This window comes from Sceloporus occidentalis, unplaced genomic scaffold (genome assembly GCF_023333645.1).
Source record: "Sceloporus occidentalis isolate IW3139 unplaced genomic scaffold, rSceOcc1.0.p SCAF_40, whole genome shotgun sequence".
In the NCBI taxonomy this organism is placed as follows: domain Eukaryota; kingdom Metazoa; phylum Chordata; class Lepidosauria; order Squamata; family Phrynosomatidae; genus Sceloporus; species Sceloporus occidentalis.
Genome location: NW_028317020.1, coordinates 322,501 through 346,444, shown reverse-complemented (window position 1 = coordinate 346,444; position 23,944 = coordinate 322,501). Strand labels below are relative to the sequence as shown.

At 42.5% G+C, this 23,944-nt stretch overlaps 1 protein-coding gene across 1 annotated transcript in view; it reads left to right on the top strand.

Moving 5' to 3' along the window:
- RASAL1 (RAS protein activator like 1) overlaps positions 1–23,944 on the top strand; it is a 55,599-nt gene that overhangs the window by 10,160 nt on the left and 21,495 nt on the right. The window contains exons 3-16 of the mRNA XM_089489420.1: positions 1,968–2,081; positions 2,859–2,920; positions 3,218–3,347; positions 5,829–5,910; positions 6,463–6,609; positions 6,800–6,891; positions 7,307–7,424; positions 11,154–11,304; positions 11,599–11,663; positions 11,909–12,021; positions 20,290–20,482; positions 20,606–20,743; positions 21,015–21,159; positions 22,203–22,375. Of these exons, the coding sequence (XP_089345546.1) occupies positions 1,968–2,081; positions 2,859–2,920; positions 3,218–3,347; positions 5,829–5,910; positions 6,463–6,609; positions 6,800–6,891; positions 7,307–7,424; positions 11,154–11,304; positions 11,599–11,663; positions 11,909–12,021; positions 20,290–20,482; positions 20,606–20,743; positions 21,015–21,159; positions 22,203–22,375 (1,723 nt within the window). The remainder of the gene's footprint in view (positions 1–1,967; positions 2,082–2,858; positions 2,921–3,217; positions 3,348–5,828; positions 5,911–6,462; positions 6,610–6,799; positions 6,892–7,306; positions 7,425–11,153; positions 11,305–11,598; positions 11,664–11,908; positions 12,022–20,289; positions 20,483–20,605; positions 20,744–21,014; positions 21,160–22,202; positions 22,376–23,944) is intronic.

The window sequence follows — 23,944 nt, the reverse complement described above, 5'->3', positions numbered from 1 at the left end:
ATATTGGTCCAATTCATACTTCCTGGTATAGGGAAAGTCTTATATTTTATATAATAATATATATATATATACAAAGAACAGCCCTGGCCTTGATCATGCTGGTATCTAGTAAGCATGATTAAACCCAACAACAATGTACATTTCTATTGAGCAAGCAGGTCTACGCTAATATATATTTGGAGAGCGCATCGGCCCTGAGTGAGGTATCCTCTGGGTCATAAAGCCCTAGGGTATAGCGGGAGTGGATATTTTGTTCTGTCATCAGGCACAGGGGTTCCAGTGCAAAAGCATAAAGCACATTGGGACTCAGGGTCATGGCTGCCTCTCCTGTAAACAGTGTAGTGATGCCCCTGCTTAGAGTATTTATAGCAATCAGCATCTCTGTACTTTAACAACTTGCTATTTAGTTGAGCAATGTCTACAGTTTATGAAAGGTAATTCTCTTTCCAGTCGAATCAACGCAAAACAAGAACAAGTGTAGAAGAGGCAACATGAGATTGAGCTAGCAGAAAATATCATACATTTTATACATCGGGTTAACCATGTCATTCTTTTATTCATCAACATTTAGTATATATATATATACGATATGATGGGAGAAAACTCACTGGACAATCTTGGACCCTGATTTTGTAGTATAGCATAGAATCCACCTTTTTTTTTCATCGGTATAAATGTTTTGTGTATTAGTCTTCACTTTACACAATTGCTGGTAGATTACTCCATATGATTTCCACTCCATATTCCAGCCTCCGTGTATGACCTATATACTGGTATTACATTACAAGGTTCCTGTTTCACGTATTGAGACTTTTTTTTTACCTCCAATAAATCTAGTAGCCTGACATTACCTCCCTATTGGCAGTATAGAATGTACGCACTATTTGATAAAGGTTATTTTTTACTCTTTTTTTCATTTAGGGACATTGATCTGCAGTGTTCTTATATTGACATTACATTTCTTCTCTCACCTGCATGCACTCTCTGGCTGGGATACTATAGAGCTCCAAGGAGGTGTTTTACCCTCTGTAGTTAAGGGGGAGGTGTGAAAGAAGGCTACCCCCTTTCAGATGTATGCTTTTCACAGCATCCCTTCATCCTGTTTCCATGGAGACTGGATGGATTTATAGTCCTTGCTAAGCCTGTTACCAAGCTTGGAATAAAGCCTTGTTATACTCATGGGACACATTGCACCCTTGATGTGTCTGCACATCAAACAGAGAGGAGGGGAGCTGTCTGAGAGCACAATTTAACCCTTGTGTGCGGAAATTGTACAGGTCTCCAGCTAGTGGATAAACTGGAATGTGATGTTTCTCACATAAAACCATCATGTTTTGAGATCCACTCTATATTATTTAAACCAGTTTGTGCCAGAGGGACAGTAAATATAATGGATAACATTGTATCATTTTCAGAATCGCTGACAATGTTCTGATGAATTAGCTAAAACTTTCCCTGGTCTAAGACCTTAACTGTGAAGACTGCTATTATTTTTAACTTAATTAATATCATCAAAAAAAAAATTTTATTTAGTGCAAAACCACATACATTTGCAAATAGGAGCTCTTGGATCTCTTGTCTACATATATAGAAATTTTGGGGGGCGCTTGCTGGTTAAGTATACATGAAACTTTCACTAAACTATTATTATTATGATTTTTATTATTATTTAAACTATTAATTCCTAGAAAGGTCATACATTTAAATGACCCTTTCCCCCCACTTTGGTATTAAGTATACGGTTATTTCAGGTCACTTTTTTCGCTGCTTATTTTTCAGTCTCCCCTTTGTATTTCTAATTTACTGCATGTTTTAGTATTTGCCCGTCTTTTTTGTGTGGGATAACTTGAAGCCAACAATGCTCCAAGTGGCGACTGAGGTCATTTCTTCTGTGAAGTTGCTAAAATGCCATCTTGAGATTGAACATAATGGAGACATAAATCTATTCATGTCTTTCGTCCATGCAGCACAGCCACAGTTTGGAGGGACTTGAACCCATTTTGGGGTGAGGAGTTCACCTTGCACCTCCCTCTTGGCTTTCACACACTTTCCTTCTATGTGATGGATGAAGACACAATTGGGTAAGTAATCGTTCAGTACTATGATTCATAAAACACTATGCGCAGATGAACATCCTGTACGTTCCTGCAAAGTACAGTATGTCGGTAACAGTGTAGGTATGATTGTGTTTAGAACTATGCCACTGGCTACATTTCATGAAACTAGCCAACCATTGGGCTGGAAGTCTGTTTTTTTCCTTCTATGACCACTTATGGTTTCAGCACTAGAGGCTACTTAAAGCCAGTAGATTGTAGGCTGAGATAAGATTTCCATAGTTGAATAAGAGAGGCACATTCATGCAACTGCATAAGATAGACACCGGGCATAGAATATTAAAGGAAGTAGGAGACTTAATAGTCATAGTGCTTCTCATTGGCTGCTTTTCTGTTTGGGGGTATATTGTAAGATTATTATATGATTATTGCTAGGCTGTTTCTGGTTCACTATATTATTGAACTGAAAGGACTCTGTATTTCAGTAGCATTATTTTGATGGTATAAAGTTTCTTTGCTTTCTGGCATCCTTAACAAAATGCAGCAGTTGAGGTTGTGAAGAACTTCATGAAATGTATAAAAAAATTGCCATTGTGGGTCACTAACCATTATGATGTTGGTCAGAAAGTATGAAATGCACATAGGCTCCACTATTGAATTTTTGGAGCGATGGGCCACTGCAAATTAAGAGTGGTGGAAACTTAATGCCACGTTGGTTAATTTAACATTTTTAGATGCTCCCTCAACCAATGCTGCAGGACATAGTTACGTGTCGGTGTTAAACATTGTCTCACTTTTTTGTAGGCATGATGATGTAATTGGCAAGATTTCTCTCACCAAGGAACAAATTGCATCACAACCTCGAGGTAACTACACTCATTTATAGCACACGTTCATCAGTGCTACGGTATCTGCTGGCGCTCTATAAATAAGATTCCATGTAATGAATATTACGCAGCATCTGCTCGAAATAAAAATGTTGCTTTGCCCTCTGGACTCCCAACTGGTGGGTGGAATTTATGAATGTCTTGTTCCCGGAAAAGTGTAATTTATAACAAATGGCAAAATGGATTTGCTTGTGAACAGGAATGTGCTCAAGTTAGCATACCATGGCCACATTTTATCAGGAGGCTCTGACTAGTCTGTCTGTCTATTCCCCCCAGGTATTGACAGTTGGATTAACCTGAACCAAGTGGATCCTGATGAAGAAGTCCAGGGGGAGATATATCTTGAGTTACATATAATGCAAGACCAGCATAAAAGCAACTTGCACTGCCATGTTCTAGAGGCCAGGTACCAAGATCTGTCGGCCTGCTGACCAGCTTGCTCAGGGGCTAGTAGCTTTTTGTCCAAAGTATGCTTTTCATACCACAAGTCCATAAAACATATTGCACGCTCTTTAGGGTAAACTTGATGAACAAATGGAAACCCTGTCATCTATATTTTTATAAGTTCATTCTGCAGTTAAAACCAATGACCCTCCGTTGCTCCACCCAGAAAAGAAAGCTTTACGTATATACTATAGTCCAAAACCTCAGTGACCATACAATAGACCTTCTATAGCAAGTTGAAGTTGCATAAAATGATTACTGAAAAATGTATGATTTTATAGAAAAAAATAATATTGCTGTCCACTGTTTTGACTGCCTGGGGAGAAACAAGTGTCTCGGAATGTCATGTGCGGAACTATGTGCAACACTAATGCACGATGAATAGTGATAACTGGCTGCTAGCTTGCCATAAAGGAATCCCAGATATTTCAGATAGTGGAAATATTAATCAAATTAATCTTCTGGTCCATTTTTTTTCCCTAGCCCCAACCTTTTCAGTTTTGTAGGCACCGAAGTTTGCATTATAAGTACCAGGGCCATCAGAAGTCACGGGGCCCGGGTCAGGGTTATGCCTTCCATCAGCCTGCCTCATGTCCATCTCATTCTTCCCCATCATTGCTCTACCCATGACTACATCTTGAGATCCTCCCATAAGCTCACTTTGTGAGAACAGGGGCAATCGTAGGGTTAGTGGTGTCTGAATGCAGTATTTCTTCAGGGCCCCCCTATAACTAACATGCATACATCCTAACATGCAAGCTCACTCATTCTAACACTGTACACTTACATAGCCACACATTTACTCATTCTAACACTGTACACTTACATAGCCACACATTTACTCATTCTAACACTGTACACTTACATAGCCACACATTCTCCCGCTCCACTCCTGAGGAAAAGCAGGCCAAAGCGCTGACTTGGCGGTATGCCTGGGAGGGTGTAGCTGGTGTTGGGGGGCCTCCTTTACACCAGTGTCTGTACAACTGTGGGGTCCCGTTATTCTTGTCATTCGAACCCAAACAATAGATAAATGCACATCTTTTTTATTAATTTTTTGGACTGCTTTCCAATAAACCTATAGTGTCAGAACATTTCTCTGACAAAGTCTGTGTCTCATTGAGAAATATTGGAAAATTGAGAGGTTGACTTTTCCATTTAGAACAAGTATTACTGCAGCACACTGTATATCATAGCAAGACCGACCCTTTTCATGACATATTAAATGATATTTAAAAGGCATTTCAAAACGTCCTCTGCTTGGCCAGGAGAAAATATTACTTTTAGCTATTTAGAAGCTAAAATAAGGCCATGTGATATAATAATCACAAAATCTTTTTAACCATTTTAAGTGCCACAGTGAAATCCAGTGTGTAGCTTAAAAGGATGAGATAGTCTCTCACCAATGCATAATGGAGAAACTCACTTGATTTCTCCCTTTAAGCTCGTAAGATCAAGTATTTTATATCACCTGGAGCTTGGTGGTCTTGCCTTACAAGGGAGATCTCTGATCTCCGCAACCGGCCCACACCAGGGAGCATTCTGCCCCTGGTTAGTTGGTAGAGGGGTTGCCGCCCCAGGCCTAGTTGGCCTAGGACAGAAAACACCACTGCAAATTCAATAATTATTTTATAATGTGTGGTTAAAAACTAGTGTAATCAAAAGCAAAACAAAATCGAATTGGTGAAGATGCAGAAGGGAGGCTTTGAAGAAGAGGGGGAGAGGTTGCCAACTTGGGTCAGGGAACCTTCAAAATTGGGTTTGGCTAAATTATCATTGCGTTGTTCATCGCTACATTGTTAAATGTCTGTAGTAGTATTGGTGGATAGCGATGAATGAGGGAGCACTTTAAAAGTTTTAAAAGTTTTATGTTTTCAACCTTTCTGCGTGGATGGAGTCAGAAGACATCACAGAAAGGTTCCCTAATGATGTTCCAAAGGATGGGTCTACTGGGAAAACATGACCTCAGATGTAGACATGTAGTGACAGTTTCCAAGTTCAGAACGTGAGGCATTGAAGATTGTGGTTCCCTAGCAACTATTTATGTGCTTAGCAACACTGCAAATAATTTGAGTTGGGGGGGTAGTGAGAATTAGCATTTGGCAAGGGGACAGGAGCTAGGACTGTATTTCTGGATTGGAAGTAAAATGCACATAAACAACAAGAAATTGTGCATCCTATACTGAGCAATACAGCCCTATATCCATGCGCAATTGTAAAGATACGCCATTCTCCTCTGTACTACCCCATGGCGTACAGGCATCATAAGTCTGTGAGAGTTGCGGTGATGAGGTTTAATGAAATGGCACATTGAGTTAAAGAGAACGCTATGATATAGAATCTAGGTTGGACGTTTTGTAGTGTGCAGGGTCTGTGGTGTTACATGATTTAGGTTCATGTGTTATTAGACTGACGCTTTGGTTATTTCCTGTCTTTTCTAAAGAGACCTTGCACCCCGAGACATTTCTGGAACCTCTGACCCCTTTGTCCGAATTTTCTGCAATAACCAAACCTTGGAAACGTCTGTGAGTATAACGTTCCTCGCTATGTTATCCTTCTATACCTGGAAACTCCTCTCCCTGCCCCACGGGTCCTTTGAGTTTGTGGTGTATACAAATCTTTATTGGCATTAAAACTGTGTGGGAGTATTTGGTAAACATTGTTCTGGGTGAATGCAGAACAGACTGAAGAAAAACTTTGAGATTAACATGTAATGTACCAATGCAATAGTTCTGATTCTAATTTCCATGTTGGTGCAATGCAGGCTTTTTTTTTTATTCAAAGGTATATTCTCTTTAATTTTACCTTTTTTTGCAGATAAGAAGATTACTTGCTTATGATATTTGTATCTCTCTGCCATGCTTCAGTATGGGGAATACCATTGCACAAATCACAGGCCTCTCACCTTGATGTAATTTTGCATCAAAAAATGCATAAACAAGTATAGTACACAGGCACCATGAACAGAATTTATTCTATTTTTGTTCAAGGGCAGACCTAAGTAGTGACACTGACTATACACCGTGTGCTGTTTTTGTAGCAAAGGTTAAGGGCATCATTGAACTCTTTGTTTTCAGGTAATTAAAAGGACACGTTTCCCTCGATGGAATGAGGTGTTGGAATTTGACCTGCGAGGGATTGATGACATGGATCCTGCAGATCAAGTGATTAGCATTGAGGTTTGGGACTGGGACATGGTTGGAAAGAATGACTTCCTGGGTCGTGTAGGTATCTAAAACCTCTATACAAAATATGTCTGCCTGCATTTTTTTCTCCCACATTTCTCTCTCTTTCCACCATCTCACATTTTCTTTTTTTTCCCCATGCTCATCACTTAAGTCATATTTCCTCAGACCTTTCCTTAGTCCATTGAACAGTGTCTTTTACCTCTTACCCTGTCGACACTTCCTCTAGGTTTGTTTCCCCTTGGAGCCTCTGCACAGAAATCCTGCAGTGACTGGCTGGTTCCGTCTCTTGCCTTTTGGAAACATGGAGGAGGAGAACGGGTAGAAAGATGCCAGTTGTGTGTGACATACCTGTGTGTGTGTGACCTCATATCATAACTTCCCTATGGGAGAGGGTGTGACACAGTTGGTAACACCAACTGTCTGATGAAGAGTGTACTGGATTAATTCCATTGTCAGCTCCTTATAAACATAGACAAGTCATTTTACCTCTTGGTGTCCTAAGCACCAAAAAATGAATGCACGCATCGGGGACTCACTATGCCTGTAAAAATATTTGTTAAGACCCGAGCACACTTCCAGCACCATTTACATACAAAGAAATTGTGTGTGATATCATAGCATAATGTTGCTGTGTGCCATTGTGGGTAATCATTGTTTGTGTGTGTTCTCACCTGTGGTTTTGTTCTGTGGGGACCTTTGCACTTATGTGACTTTGTGGCGCTCTGTCTCTCAGAGGGAAGCTTGGGTCTTTACGGGTCAAGGTGAACTTGTCCGAGGAAAGAATCCTGCCCTCAGTTTACTATCAAACGCTTATCCAGCTGCTTGTGGAGTCTGTTCGGTCCAATGACCAGGTAATGACCTGAGTTTAAAGGTTTGGTGCATGTGTTATAATTTGTTGTCATCTGTGCTTCTTTACTTTAAGTGTGCCTGTGATGTGTGTTAATCCATTAGCCAGGTGGCTCGTTGAAGGAATTATACAATGTGGCATCTTCAGTTTAATGTTGATAAATGTTAAATAATGCACTTGGGACATAAAAATCCCACAGCAGCATATAGCATTGGGGATACTGCTCTGTCAGCAACAACCCAAGAGAGGGACCTGGAAGTAATTTATCTGATGACTAGAAAGTAAGCAGGCAATGCATTAAAGTGTCAGGAAGAGTAAGTCAGGGTGCTGCATTGTATAGCAAGAGGCATTAGTGGCAGAAAAAGAAAGATAGTTCTGCCACTTTACAAATCACTTGCCAGCAGATAGGAACCATTCTGCCCATCTAGTCTGCTAAAACCTTAATCAGTCCTTGGTTTTGTTGTAGATTAAGGATAGCTGTATGCCTATCCCATGCATGTTTACATTTACCCTCTACTACTTCTGATGGGAGGCGGTTCTATTTATCTACAACTGTAAATTTCTCTTGAGGCAATGCAACATGGACACCAATGTGCATTAAAAAATATTTGGAACTAAAGTGTCCCTTAAGTGCTTGCTGTTTGAGGGTTATTTCATGGTCACAGATGTGTTCCTCATGGCTTCTCTTATCATATTGTTGTACAATGATAGTTTTGACAGCCACACAAAAATGGTTAAGAGCTGGTAGTTTAAAGTCAACCTGCCCCTAAAGACAACTTTACGTCATTCAGTCCAGACTACTACTTGTATGTATGTGGCTTTTTTCTTTTAAACAAAAAACCCACAGTTTTAGAAAAAATACTATGTCAGACATACCTATTTCTCACACACTATAGTGATCAAACAATACGGAAGTATTTTGCACAAGGATTGAAGCCAAGACCAATCTGTTAGCAAGTGATTTCATTTTGCATTACAATCCATCATGTGCGTATAAAATCAAACAAAGAGAAAGGGCAGAAGTTCAATTTAAAGATTAAAATGGATGTTGCAGATAAATAGAAAATCTTGGCATGGTTATATTAAGGTGACACAACTCAAAATTTACCGTAGTGTACTGAAAACCATGTATAGATTGTTCATGGGAAACGAGGAAATGGATTGCTATAACCTTTCAATATGTGCAGGAACTTAAAAGAGAAAATACGAATCTGGGGTTTTAAATATATTGGCAATAATAGAGAATTATTTGGTTTAGGGCTGCAACAACTAATCAATAAAATCGATAATAATCGATAATGAAAATCGTTGCCAACGAATTTCATTATCGATTAGTTGAATCGATTTTTATTGATTATAAAATGAGGGTTTTTTCAGAGCAAACGCTCTGAAAAATACCCCTCATTATATAAACCGTTTCAGTGACTCACAGCAGCAGCTCCTACTTACCAGTCCCTCCCTGTAATCACTGTGACAACTGGCCCCGCCCCCTTCCTTCTCCCAGAAGGCCAGAACCACATGGCTGTGACACTCATCTAACTGTAAGTATAAAATTAATATTTGGGCTGCTGAAAGTTAGGGGAGGTGGGGTTTAATTTAGGGGCAGTTATGGTTAATGGGGTGTTTAGGGTTAATTTAGGGGAAGTTATGGTTAATGGGGTGTTTAGGGGCAGCTATGGTTAATGGGGTGTTTAGGGGCAGCTATGGTTAATGGGGTGTTTAGGGTTAATTTAGGGGTAGCTATGGTTAATGGGGTGTTTAGGGTTAATTTAGGGGCAGTTATGGTTAATGGGGTGTTTAGGGTTAATATAGGAGCAGCTGTGGTTAATGGGGTGTGTAGGGTTAATTTAGGGGCTGTTGTGGTTAATGGGGTGTGTAGGGTTAATTTAGGGGCTGTTGTGGTTGATGGGGGTCTTTAGGGTTAATTTAGGGGATGCTGTGGTTAATGGGGTGTTTAGGGTTAATTTAGGGTAGTTGTGTTTGATGGGGTATTTAGAGTTAATTTAGGGGTAGTTATGGTTAATGGGGTGTTTAGTGTTAATTTAATGATGAGGACTGAGGGTTAATTTAATAAAGTTAACTTAAGGTGCAGTTAGAGGTAAAGGGGGGCAGACTAAGGGGAATCTAAATCCTGGGGGCAGTGAAGATTAACCCAGTACTTATTTATAAAAGTATGGTGTCAGTGTGATGCGAACAGGTCTGTGACTCTGAGGGGACTATGAGATATCTGGGGGTATAAGGCATATACGATATATAAGGCATATGTGGGGAGGCAGTGTGGCATGTCTGGGGAGGATGGAGTGGTGTATCAGGGGGTATAAGGCGTATCAGGCACAGTGGCATATGTGGGGGTAGAGTGGAGTGGAGTGGAATATGTGGGAGGCAGCATGGAGTGGAATATGTGGGAGGCAGCGTGGAGTGGCACATGTGGGAGGCAGCGTGGAGTGGCATGTCTGGGAGGCAGCGTGGCAAGCCTGGGCTCAAATGTGCATGTGGGAGGCAGCGTGGAGTGGAATATGTGGGAGGCAGCGTGGAGTGGCATATGTGGGAGGCAGCGTGGAGTGGCATATGTGGGAGGCAGCGTGGAGTGGCATATGTGGGAGGCAGCGTGGAGTGGAATATGTGGGAGGCAGCGTGGAGTGGTATATGTGGGAGGCAGCGTGGAGTGGTATATGTGGGAGGCAGCGTGGCATGTCTGGGAGGCAGCGTGGCAAGCCTGTGCTCAAATGTGCATAAATTGGGGGGGCTGGTTGGGAAATAAAGACAAGAAATGCATTTTATCAGTTTTTTTTTTTATTCTGCGTTTGTATTTAACATCATTTGTTAAATTATTTTAAATAAATGAAAAATTTACATTCATTTTTTTATCCGATTAATCGATTAATCGAAAAAATAATCGGCCAACTAATCGATTATGAAAATAATCGTTAGTTGCAGCCCTAATTTGGTTACCAATGTTAGGCAGATCCAAGGGTAAATACGATGGGAGATGTTAAGGATGCCCTGAGTAGTGGCACTGCTATCCTGTAAAGGAAATTAAATCAACTATAAAAGTTTTTCAGGACCTTACCTTCTGCGAATAGGTCTTCTGGATGTGGTCATATGGAGTGTCAGGTTTTCACACAAACTTTGACTTGTCTTAAGCTTTCCACTTACCATACACTCATGCTAGTCCATCCTCACAGTCATTGCAGGTGAAAGCGTGTGTTGGGTGACTTTTGTAACATTTCCATGCCTCGCTCTGCACATGGCCTGGTGTCCCCACATTGCATGCACAACTTGCGTGCTTTGCCTCGTCATTAATGTTTTACCGGATAGGACACTTTCTGCTATACAAATCCAAGTACGATGCATCATTGAAAAACTATTACAGGGAAGTGTTTGTGCAACGTAATAAAACACACAAGTTAGATTTTTAGTAACTACCGTGCATAGTCGGAATATAGGAGGAGGAGAAATTTTAGAACAAGAGGTCATAATAAAAACTAGATCGTAAGAGGCTTACATGTAATGTAAGGAAATGGGTGGAACAGCAGAAGAAGAAGTAAATACATTAAAGGAATTTAAACGTGCATGGGATAGGCATATGGTTATCCTGAATCTAATATGACACCAAGGACTGATTAATCTACAAATCTATGAAGCAGGGGGAAAATGGGCAGGCTAGAGGGGCCGAATGATTCTTACCTACCATCAAGTTCTTTGTTTCTTTCATGCTTTTGTTGCTTTCTAGGGTGACTGCAGTTTGATAGCTCTTCTGGAAGAAATGTGTTCAGCAGAGAGCCGACAAGAAGTGGCCGTAAAGCTGGTGAAGATATTCCTGGGGCAAGGTCTGGCTGTCCCCTTCCTCGACAAACTAAACATGAGAGAAGTGAACCACACCAGTAAGTATATTCCATCCTGGTTTCTGTCACCCTCTTAAAAACGTAACCTTGCGACAACATGAACATTTAATAGATTAGATATATGGATGACTTTTGAGAAGTTCTGTTATTTATAAAACATGGCCCTGGTACATAGTTTACTTGTTACCATTGGAAAAATTGAATATTCCATCAGTATGGTAATATAATCATTTTTATATACACTTTTTTAAGCACCTTTATGCTCATGTGTCCCACTTGTTGTGTATTAATAAATAGACATGGCGCTAAGTATATTTTCTTGATCATATCTAGATGACCCAAACACGCTTTTTCGATCAAACTCCCTTGCTTCAAAGTCCATGGAGCAGTATATGAAGGTAAGAAGCAACCCTACTCTAGTTGGAATGAAAAGCTTTAATCTGTCTCTTACGACTCTCACTGTCCCTCCTGTAGAATAATGTTTTTTTGTTACCAGTGTGGAATTCTGTCATATCTGAACCATTTTTTGTTCTGTTCTTTTCCTTCAATTTTTCCATTTTCTCAACGTTTTCTCTTACATCATACTGCTTTGCCAGATTCTCTGCCTTCCTGTCTCACTCCTTGACTACCCTTTGCGTATTAGATAGTTGGAATGCCATACCTACATGAGGTTCTTCGACCCATCATTTCCAGGATTTTTGAAGAGAAGAGATATGTTGAACTTGATCCCTGTAAAATCGATCTGAACCGCAGCAGGTGAGAGTTCACATGAGTTTGAATAACGATAATTCTAAGATTTTACTAGTCTCATGACGCTCCTATTATAGTGCATTCTCTTTCTTTATTACTACTCCCTCAGCAGCAAAAAATACAGGAAGTAGTTAACTGAAGAGAAAAAACATATATAAAGTGATATAAACAGGTCAGCCAATCAGCAATAGATCCAGGTACATTAAAGGGCGTGATATACTGCTGCACTTCCTCTTTTTTTGCGGATTCAATCAGACCGGAACCAATGAACAGGAACAGGCATCTCAAACAACGGACAACTTGTCAGGATCATCCAGAGGACATCAAACTAAAACAGAGAGAGAAAATAGGACACCGGTAGAAACCATGGAAAATTCAACATAACAGAAGCAAATGACTCGGCATCGATAAAATGATAAAACAGTGGAAATGCAATGAACCAAAGAAAATAAAGAAAAATAACTGAATAATAACAAAAGAAATGACAATCTGAAGTCGGAATCAATATACTCACCCAGCCAACGAAGGGAGGGAAAAAAGGGGGGGAATAATACTCGCCGCCGTGTCCTTAATAAAATCATGACTTTACGTCATGAGACTAGTAAAATCTTAGAATTTTATTAAGGACACGGAGGGTCCTATTATAGTGCAATTTCAAAGCTGATCAACTAAACGCTCAGAAAAATGATGGATAGGGCGAAGATAGAATTCCCGAAACGTAGTGTCAGAAGACCAGTCCGCAGCTTTCAAAATATCCTCCATACGACAACCAATGACTGCAGCTTTGGATGCCGACGCACTCCTAACAGAGTGTGGGGAAAAAATGAAAGTATCAATGCCTGCCCGATGTAAAATCCACTTCAACCACCTGGAAAGAGTGGAGGAAGAAACCGAAGCATGAGGCCGTCTAAAAGAAATGAACAAGGGAAGAGAAGAGGGATCCCGAGTGCGGTTCTCATATTCCCGGAGGCAAAGAACAGGACAGAGGAGAGGACGAAGGGGAAAGGACGGATAAAAGACCGTTCTAATATTGGTCTTAGTCCTCCTAGAAATATCGAACAAAACACCATCAGGACGGTAGACCTTAGCAGAAAAATCCAAGGCCCTGACATCAGACACTCTTTTACAAGAAAAGACGCATAGCAAAAGTAAAAGCTTTGCCGATAACTCTTTAAGAGAAAGCTCACGATTAGCAGACCAAGTCTCTAGGAAACTAAGAACAACGTTAACGTCCCAAGTAGAAGAGTAACGGGGCACAGCGGGCCTGGAGAAACGGATACCCTTGAGTAACCTGCTTACTAAAGGATGTTGGCCAATAGGAACCCCATCAAGAGGAGAGTGGCCAGCTGAAATGGCCGAGCGATACAAATTAACCGTACGATACGCTTTGTTGTCATGAAAGAGATCCAATGACCTGCCCAGGCACCAGCGAGACCAGGATCGCCATGCTGAAGTATAGGCTCGTCTAGTGCCCGGGGCCCATGCATCGGCCAGTAGGAGGAGATGTTAGGGATATTAATGAGACAAAATAGGCAAAACCAATATTTCGTCACACACACAAAATAACGACGCTACCAAATATTGTAGTACCACATCCACAATATTAATTTAAGGAGATACCCTATATTTTATCTCCGATCCTAAATTCTTTCAGATCACTGAAAATTCTAATTCAAATTAGATAGATATCGCCACGATAGTCAATAAAAATATTATTTATTGTAAATACAATTTATAAAATATTTATATGAGTCACACAGTGCATAATATAAAACACAAAATTCTTAAAACATGTCAAAATGAATCAATTCAAATACAGTATATTATCGATAGTTATCAATATGAATTGTTATTTTATGAGTCCAACACACAATTCATTTCCAGTCCACTCAGCAACCAAAAATTGATAATAATCAGGGCAGTAATAAAGATATCACTATTTCTCTTATATTAGTTTAACTAATATAACAAATTAAAAATAATTTGTTTGTGTCTAAGAGTATTAGTAAAGTTCCTGATAGATGCAAATAATGTCAAACTTCGTCTATAGGTAAAAATACCTTTTCATTATTGTTATTATCACGGGTTATAAACTGCAGTCTCACAAGCCGTCATATACAATAATGCAATATACCGTATTTGCTCGATTATAAGACGACCCTGATTATAAGACGACCCCCCAAAATCTGAATATTAACTTAGGAAAAAAAGAAAAAGCCTGAATATAAGACGACCCTAAAGGAAAAAAGTTTTACCAGTAAATGTTAATTCATGTAAACTATTTTTTTTAATAAAAGCTATGATTGAGAAAAATATTTTTTTTGTTTTTATTTCTTGTATTTTCCAACCTGTCCCCCAGTTACGCACATCTGCCCCCAGGCTTGCCACTCCAATATGGCACTGTGGCCCATGATATGCCTTTTTGGCATATAGGGAGGTATAAGGCATTTCAGGAGGCAGAGTGGCATTAAGGGAGTTAAAAGGCATTGTATAGAGCACTCTGCCTCCAGAAATGCCTTATACCCCTATATGCCACTCTGGCATTTAGGGGGTTAAAATGCATATTATGGGGCAGAGTGGCATATAGGTGTATAAGGCATTTCAGGAGGCAGAGTGCTCTATTAAATGCCCCCTTAACGCCACTCCAGAAATGCCCTATGCCCCCATTTAACACACACACACACACACACACCCTATACCCCCATTTAACTAACACACACACACACACACACTCTCCCCTCCCCTCTCAGCCCTCTCTTACCGGTGCTTCCAGCCGGGGCAGCGGGTTGACGTCGCCTTCTGCTGCAGCCGGAAGGAGGTGGAGTTGGCAGCGGGGGTTTGTATCCGTCCGTCGCGTATACTTTCCCCGGCTGTCAGAGATCAGAGTTCCCCGCACCGGTGCGGGGAACTCTGATCTCTGACAGTCGGGGAAGGTTTGCGCGACGGACGCAGACAACCCCCGCTGCTAGCCACACCTCCTTCCGGCTGCAGCGGACGTTGTCTAGACGTCAACCCGCTGCCCCGGCAATACAGCAGGAAGCACCGGTAAGTGTGTGTATGATGGGGGGGGGGGTGAGACAGGAGGATCCAGGTCCCCTGCAGCGGTGCGGGGGATCTGGATCTTAGTCTCCTAATCAGACTCTATTTGAGGTCTGATTAGAAGACGACCCCGATTAGAAGACGAGGGGTATTTTTCAGAGCATTTGCTCTGAAAAAAACCTCGTCTTATAATCGAGCAAATACGGTACTATTTCCCAGAAACAGGGAATTCTATACGAAGAAGACAAAATTCATCTCTATTCAGAATAATAAAACAATTATATTTACCACCACTTGTTGCTGTTGTCCAACTGGTCCTTGTAGAAATTAATCCAGGTTCAGTGGCAAAAAATTAAGTAGGAAAGAATATAACTTTCTACAAGTTATATAGGTTAGAACTCTAAGAGTGAAATATGGTGCCAGAATCTTAAGATTCCAATTCTCTGGGGTAAATTTGGTGAATAAGTCCATCAGGGTCTGTCTATTTCAGGGTGCGATCTTTTTCTCTTTTCTTATTAAATACATAAGCTTTTAAAGACAGGGCTTATTATCATAGCCTCCACCTTTTGATTGGAATTCTCCAATCATAACGGTGGGTTTTACCCATTATAATTAGAATTTCTACTCATATTTACACCGTTGTAATTTCTTAATTTACCTGTGAGAGACGCTCTTGTCTAAGAATTAACTTAAAACCATTACATATGTGTTTGGAATTTATCCTTGGTCACCCTAATCGCCAAATGTTACTTCCTAGATAGTAACTCAGGTCTTGTAGTCTTCCCATGTATCCCCCACTCCAATTTACATTCCTAAGGATATGCAGTGTCTACTCCTTAACTTTTCTCACGGAAGATAACATTAATTGTATCATATATATATACTGAAACATCTATATACATGAATACTCCTTTGTTCTCAATTATAAGTAAAATAAAATGGCTCTGACTTCATTTTGTGCTCATGTAAAATACATATATAGAAGACATGTTTTCTGTGATAAAATATCTGACAGAGAGTTTGTTGTGAAACACCCTCGACAGACCAGGGTCCCCTGAAACACGCCAAGCTACCAACTGAAGCTTGTTCAGAAGAGTCAGGTCGTGCGGACGAAAGTCCGGGTTGAGGAGCAGGTCTCGGAAGGCCGGGATAGGCCTGGGGAAATCCGTCGACGTCTCCAACAGCCTGGGAAACCAAGGTTGAGATTTCCACAGCGGAGTTATCAGAACGAGGGATGTCTGGAATCGTATCATATGCAGAATCGTCCGCGCAATCATGCTGAAAGATGGGAATGCGTAGAGAAGGGTCTTCGGCCACTGTTGGAGAAATGCGTCCGTGGCAATCGCCTCCGGATCTGGTCTCCAACTGAAGAACCTTGGTAGTTGCGAGTTCAGGCGAGACTCGAACAAGTCGATCTCCATCGGACCCCATAGACTTTGAAGTTTGGCAAAGACAGAAGGATGAAGGCGCCAATCCCCGGAATCCCTGAGAAAACACGAATTCCAATCCGCTGTGGTGTTGGAAAGACTGGGAATGTGAACCGCGGTCACGGAGATCCCATGAAGAAGACAGTACCTCCAGAAATCTCTTGCTAGACATGCCAACAGTTTGGATTTGGTGCCCCCAAGATGGTTGATATACCTCACCGCTGCTACGTTGTCCAGCTTGAGAAGGATGGAACAGGTGGCCCTGGAAGGCGCTAGACTCCGGATGGCAAAAGAGCCGGCTAACAGTTCCAGACAGTTGATGTGAAGAAGGGATTCTTCTGAGGACCATCTGCCGCCTGTAGATATAGTCCCGTAGCGCGCTCCCCAACCATGTAAGCTTGCGTCCGATTCTATAACCACGTCTGGAGTGGTGCCGAAGATGGCCCTGCCATTCCAAGCTTCCATGTGTGACAACCACCACATCAGCTCGTCCCTGGATTCCGCGTCGAGAGAAATACAATTTTCGTAAAAGGGAACCGAAGAGAGTGAAGAAGTTCGTAACCTTTGCAGTGCCCGGTAGTGAAGGGGGCCCGGGAAAATGGCCTGAATGGAAGAGGACAATAGCCCTATCATTCTCGCAATCTGACGCACGCTCACCGTCTCCAAACGCAGCAATTGCCTGATCACCTTCTTGATTGCCACGATCTTGGATTGTGGAAGGAAAAGAGACTGTCGCATGGAGTCTATCCGAAATCCCAGAAATTCCATAGTCTGCGAAGGAACGAAGCATGATTTTTCTCCATTTATGAGAAAACCCAGGGACTGGAGAAGGTGAAGAGCCCAAGCGAGGTGTGATTGGAGGAGCGAAGGGGATTGAGCTAGAATGAGGATGTCGTCCAGATAGATTATCAGACGTACTCCCCCAGAACGAAGGAAAGCCACCACCGGTTTCATGACCTCTGTAAAACACCACGGGGCTGATGAAAGACCGAAAGGAAGACAGGTAAACCTCCACTTCTGACCTTCCCAAATGAACTGAAGGAAGTTCTGATGAGAGTCTGCAATCGGGATTGTGAAATACGCGTCTTGAAGATCCAGCTTCACCGTCCAATCTTCCGGTAACAAGAGGTCCCGGAGACAATGGATCCCCTCCATTTTGAAGTGGTGATACACCACAAACGCATTGAGGGGTCGGAAGTTGATGACCGGATGGGAACCCCCTCCTTTCTTTGGAACCAGGAAGAGTGAACTGACAAACCCTGGAACGAGCATGGGGGTTGGTAGAATAGCGTGACCTTACCTCTTCTGAAATCAGGTGGCTCTGAAGTAGTGGAAACCTTGTGGAAGGAGGCAGTTGAGCCTGTCGAGGAGAAACGGTTAGTTCTAACTGATAACCTGTGACCATATTCAACACCCAAGCGTCTGAGGTAATTAAAGCCCAAACGTGGGCAAAAGCCGCTAGTCGACCGCCCACCTTCGTGGGAGGGGGAGAAGGGACTTACCGTAAGGACGTCTAGATGAAAAATACCCTCTGGAACCTCTGGTGGATCCAGGGCGACCTCTGGAAGGAAAGAAGGGCGTCGATCTCTGTTCAGGGAGAGCTGGACGTTGAGAGAAGGAGCTTCTATAGTTTCCGTGGAATCTGGAACCGCGGCCAGACCGACGGCCCCTGCGTCGTCTGGCCCCTGCAAAAACTCTTGGGGCGAAAACGCGTTTCATAGAGGACTGAGCCTTATCGAGGGCAGTAAATGTCTTTACGAATGAGCCAACATTTTTAACAAACGAGTCCCCAAACAATAGGCCTTTGGCCGACAGACCCGGCTCCTGAGTCTCATCAAAATCATCAAAAAGGTGTCGGAGAAGCTTTCCCCGTTTTAAGCAATTCGAATAGTTTGGTGATGGGGCCTAAGCTGTCTAGCAGTTTATCCTGACAGTGGCGAAGAGAGAACTCCAAGCCTTTTCTGGGATTCCAGCCCGTCTTAGACAGGAACTGTATGATCTGAGGATCAACCTCAGGGGTCTTACAGACCTCATCAGGGACTATGGGCCTGTGACATTCAGCCCTAAGTTTACGTCTACTCTCCTTCGTGAGGGTTTTGCGTACCCGGAGAGCGAGATATTGAGCAATATGCGCCGGGGGGTCCCATTCGGCGGAACCCGGGTGGCGCAAGTTATCTGGGTCAAAGAGAGGATTGCCCTGAGGGTCTTTAACATTAACATCGGTCTCACCAGATGGGGCAAGAACCTGGACCGTATCAACCCCAGAGGGGGACGTAGCAAACTCAGGGGATTCGTCCTCATCTGAAATATTGGAACAAGGATCCTTATAGGAGTTAAGGTCATCACCACTCTCATCAGATTCTGATGAATCAATTTGAGCTTTAGCTCTTTTCCAATGTCTGGCTGTTTTTGTCCGGTCAGGGAATCTTTTGCGCGGTACACCAGTGCTCTCAGGGACAGGAATAGGAACCTTGTCCATCACGACAGCAGCATGGCTGTCAGTTAGGAGTGGGGAAAGGTGCTTAGATTTAAATAGGGCCTTTTTGCCTAATGCAGGAGCGGGCACAGTAGCAGGAGCTGAGGTCACAGGAGCTTGGAGCAAAGCTTGTTGAATAGACTGGGGGATAGAGTGAGACATTGCACCCATAGCAGAGGAAAGGGCTTTAGAAATGGAGTGGGACATTGTAGCATCCAGTAGAGACTGGAAATCCTCTGAGGACAGGGGCTGAGCATCATCATCATGAGCTCTAATGGATGAACCTGCAGCCCCAGCAGGAGCAGCCTGGTCACCAACATGATCCATGAGAGAAACAATAAAAACAGGACACCACTAGTAAATACCGGCTGAGAAGAGAAAACGGAGGGTTGATTAACCCGAGAGGAAACACCTGATGAAAAAACGAAGGAGCTGAGATGTCTGCCGACGAAGAGCGCGCAGCTGGGGAAACCAGTAAGAAGTCCGCGAACAAAGATGGCCGCCGCACAAGTCAGGGCGCATGCGCGCACTAGACTCGCCAGCTGAGAACGAAGCCGGTGAAGCAGAAGCTCCGAGAAGAGCACTGCGACGCTGGCGAAGAAAACGGAGGAACCAGGAAGGTAGGAGGCAATGAGGGAACCGAAAAACGGCAGAACCGTACTAACAGAACACGAAAATAAGATGGGAAGGGCGGGTATACGGCGGGAAGGCACAAAACATACAAACATCAAAAATGGATGGAGGCAATAATAGTGACAGTAAATATTACTTGGAGACAATAATAATGACATGAAATAATAAGATATAAGAACAGAAAATTATGCATATAATAACACAGAGGAATCGTAGAGCAAGGAATACTCAACTGTCCGCTGACGGAGCAGCAAGAAAAGAGGAAGTGCAGCAGTATATCACGCCCTTTGATGTACCTGGATCTATTGCTGATTCTGTAAAATCCCTTGTATTGATTGTTGCTGGGCTTAAATGAGGTGTTACATATTTTGCAGAATTTAACAATACTATAACGCAAGTCTGCGTTAGGAACATCTTCTTAGTCTGCTACTGAGTGGCCACACTATTCCCAAATAAATAATTCTTTAACCATGTTAAATGTTGTCATTGTTTTTGCCAAGAACATTTGTCTTTTGGCAAAAACAGACATTGCCAAGTTGTTGCCATCTCCTTAAAAGTGCAATTTTTGCATGATTAAACCTGACTGATCTTCTAAGATTTATCTTCTTTGTTTAAATGGAACAGCATCTTTTAAAGTTGTATACCCTGCAATCAGAATGACCTCATCTGTTTGTTGATATAGCTGCTTTAATCCTATAGGCGAATCTCCTTTAAAGGCTCAGTGTCTGAGCAGCAAATCCGGGAGAGCAGTGTGGAATCTCTTCGAGGCTACCTTAGCGATATAATTGACTCCATCCTTGGCTCAGTAGAACAGTGTCCACCAGGCATGCGTCTCTGCTTCAAGCAACTGCACAAGAGAGTGGAGGAACGTTTTCCTGGACCCACTAATCAGGTGAAGTCACATAGTTTACCCCTTACCACTATTTGCATATAGACGACATTAGTATTTGTGTTATGGTATGCAAAAAATATAGAGCGTTATTAAATTAAACAATAACACTCTGTTTTAAAACAGGATGTGAAGTATGCGGCCATCAGTGGATTCTTATTCCTGCGGTTTTTCGCTCCTGCCGTCCTCACTCCCAAGCTTTTCCACCTTAGAGAGCATCATGCCGATCCCCGCACAGCTCGCACCTTGCTTCTGCTTGCCAAGGTATAGCCAGTAATGCATGTGAAGAACTGGAATGGGACATCCTGTATGCTGATGTTTTTTGTCATTTCTTACACTATATGATGTATATTCTACTTTTTTTGTAATTTGTGCTGCAGCTCAGGTGTGACTATCACCATGACACATGTTTGTAATACAATGAATGTTGTTTATTCACACTCGAGCAGGGCATCATGATCCACAGACCTCGCTAATGATTCATTACTCATGATTCATTCCTGTCCCCCTAAATCTTGCTTTTACTTTGCCTCAGGCAGTACAGAGTATTGGTAATCTGGGGCAACAGTTGGGCTACGGAAAGGAACAGTGGATGTCCCCTTTACATCCTTTGATTCAGCAGAGTGTGGCCCGTTTGAGAGATTTCCTGGACAGACTCATAGACACAGACTGTGATGCAGGTAAGGAAATGTACAATATTCAGTCCCAGCTGGCATCAAATCCTAGGCACCTTTATCTTCTTTTATAATCCATAGCCTTCTTTTTCTTCATCGTTTTGCTTCTGACTATGTCATTCACAGGCTGCAGGTAAATTCCAGCTGTGGGCCAATAGTTCTACTATTCAGTCCTGCTCAACCCATATGCACTAAAAGGGTCTGCATAGAAAACCCATAAAATGGATTCATTTCTCGTGTTAATGCTGATAAAGCGCTTGTTTACTGTAGACACCATGATGCCTGTATGCAGTACATGAAAAAGAACTGGCACATCTCAAAATCTTCACATGAGAGCAGACTATAGCAGACGTTGCCATCACTACTCGCCAGCCCTTACTTGCTGTCATTTCAGTTTCCTCTATATTTGTTTTATCCCGTTCTGTCTGCTACCTCCTATTCCACCTTCTTTTTCTTTCACTGTTCTTGCTGTTGATGAGTTGATGTAAATGCATTTCAGATGGATGGCTCTTGTCAGGTTACAGGATAAAAGGCAAACCCTTTCCTAGTCGCTCATGTGTATATTTGTTCTGGGCTACGTCAAGACCATCCAGACAGCTGTGCATGGTTTGCAATAGGTTGCTGTTATTTTCTTGCAGCTTTTATGTTCATTATGAGCATGTAGATTACATTTAGTAATTCACTGACAATGCACATACATCACTCTTTGCTTTTACATCATAATATGGGGTATTCTTTATTATTATGTGGACATTCATTAGCATGCATGGACCACAATATATACAAATATTCTGGAATATTTCTAATTGAAGCATTTTATTGAATTAGAGAAATCCATGTCTAAGGCCACCCCTGTTTACTCTGATATCTTTCTTTTACTACCTGTCTGCTTTGGAATTTCTACCTAACCATTTCTACCTATTCATGAACACCCGCACCTAATTGCCTACTTCTTTCTTTCTGTCTTTCATGGTTTCCAATCTCCCTTTCCCATCCCTTTATCCCCTTTCTACTCACTTAGTCTCCCCAACTTTTTTTCTCTGTCTCAGAATGTGCTCAGATGTCTCGGACGCTCTTCCACCCTTCAGTCACTATAAAGGAGGGATTCCTACACAAGAGGAAAGCTGAAGCTGTGAACCTTGTGACTCGGTTCACTTTCAAGAAGAGATATTTCTGGCTTAGCAGCCAGACCTTCTCCTATTCGAAATCCCCGGACTGGCAGGTACACGATTATGCTGCACCATGATAACAGCCTGAAATCTCGTAACTACCGTTTTACAAAAAACCTAACAAACACAAATTTAGCAGAGCAAAAACACGCCTTCCAAGGATTGTATCTTAAAAAAAAATAAGTTCCTAGAATTAAAACAACAGGGGTTATGTACAAAGAAATTATTGTGGTGCAATCTTTAAAAATGAAGTTATCCCTGTAGCAGCCAGGGGAATGTCACAGCCGACTGGACCATTCTATTGTTTGCTACGATGATTGCTTTCTACGTAACCTTTAACCCCTTCAATCCCCTATAGACGTACCGGGACGTCTAGCCTTTCGTGCAGCGTCAGGAACACATCCCTGCCGCTGCACGGGAGAACAGGCTGTCGTTTGACAGCCTGGACCCCCCCCTGGCAGCAGAAGCCAGCGTTGCTGGCTTTCTGCAGCCCGATCCCCTGTAACAACTTGGTGTGTCATTAGCCTTGGGGGACTGAACCACATCCGCGTCAGTGACATTACTGCCGGATGTGCGACACTGGGGGAGAGAGAGAGAGAGAGATAGAGACAGAGAGAGTTCGTTTTGCAGAGCTGCAGTGCTTAGTGCAAAACCACATTATATATTGGGGATAGTGTAGTGTTTTAGAAATTGGCCAGGTAGGTACAATGGCGCAACATGTCTTCAGCGCTGAGGAGGCTCATGACTGCCTCACTCAGTCTGATGACAATGCCACTCTGACCGCGTCAGACGCCGAGGCCACTCTGACCGCGTCAGACGCCGAGGCCACTCTGACTGCATCAGATATTGATCCAATATCTGAGGAATCCTGCTGTGCGTCAGATAATGACGAGTCAGAGGAAGACGATGATGGCCAGGGTCCATCTGCCAAAGCCAGGCGTGGAGAGCCTGACTCTAAATATAATTGGGTGCCCCCAAATATGATAGACCCAGTAATCCCTGCTTTTACTGCGACTCCTGGCATCAGATGTGACATCGATGCTAGCGAGCCAAAGTCATTTTTCCATTTAATGTTTGCCCCCGAGTTTTTTGAGCTGCTAGCAGCTCAAACAAACCTCTATGCAGCCCAGTGTCAGGCAGCTGACCAAGGAGACAGAAGCCAGACCTGGTACCCCACTGACTCCCATGAAATTAAAAGATTTTGGGCCCTGACCCTTATGATGGGCATTGTGAAAAAGCCCACGATACGCTCCTATTGGAGCACAGATCCCGTAATATCCACCCCTGCTTTTTCCCAAATAATGCCCCGGAACAGGTACTTTGGGCTCCTAAGATTTTTACATTTTACCGACAATTCCCAATGCCCCCCTAGAGAGCACCCCCAATTTGACCGTTTATATAAATTGAGGCCCATTATTAATTATTTTTCACGTAAATTCCCTGAAATTTATACCCCCGACAAAAATGTGGCTGTAGACGAGTCCCTGGTCCTATTCAAGGGTAGACTGAACTTCAAACAGTATATCCCGTCCAAGCGAGCGAGGTACGGTGTAAAGTTATATAAACTTTGCGAGAGTGGGACGGGATATACTGTTTCCTTCAGAATCTACGAAGGGAAGGAC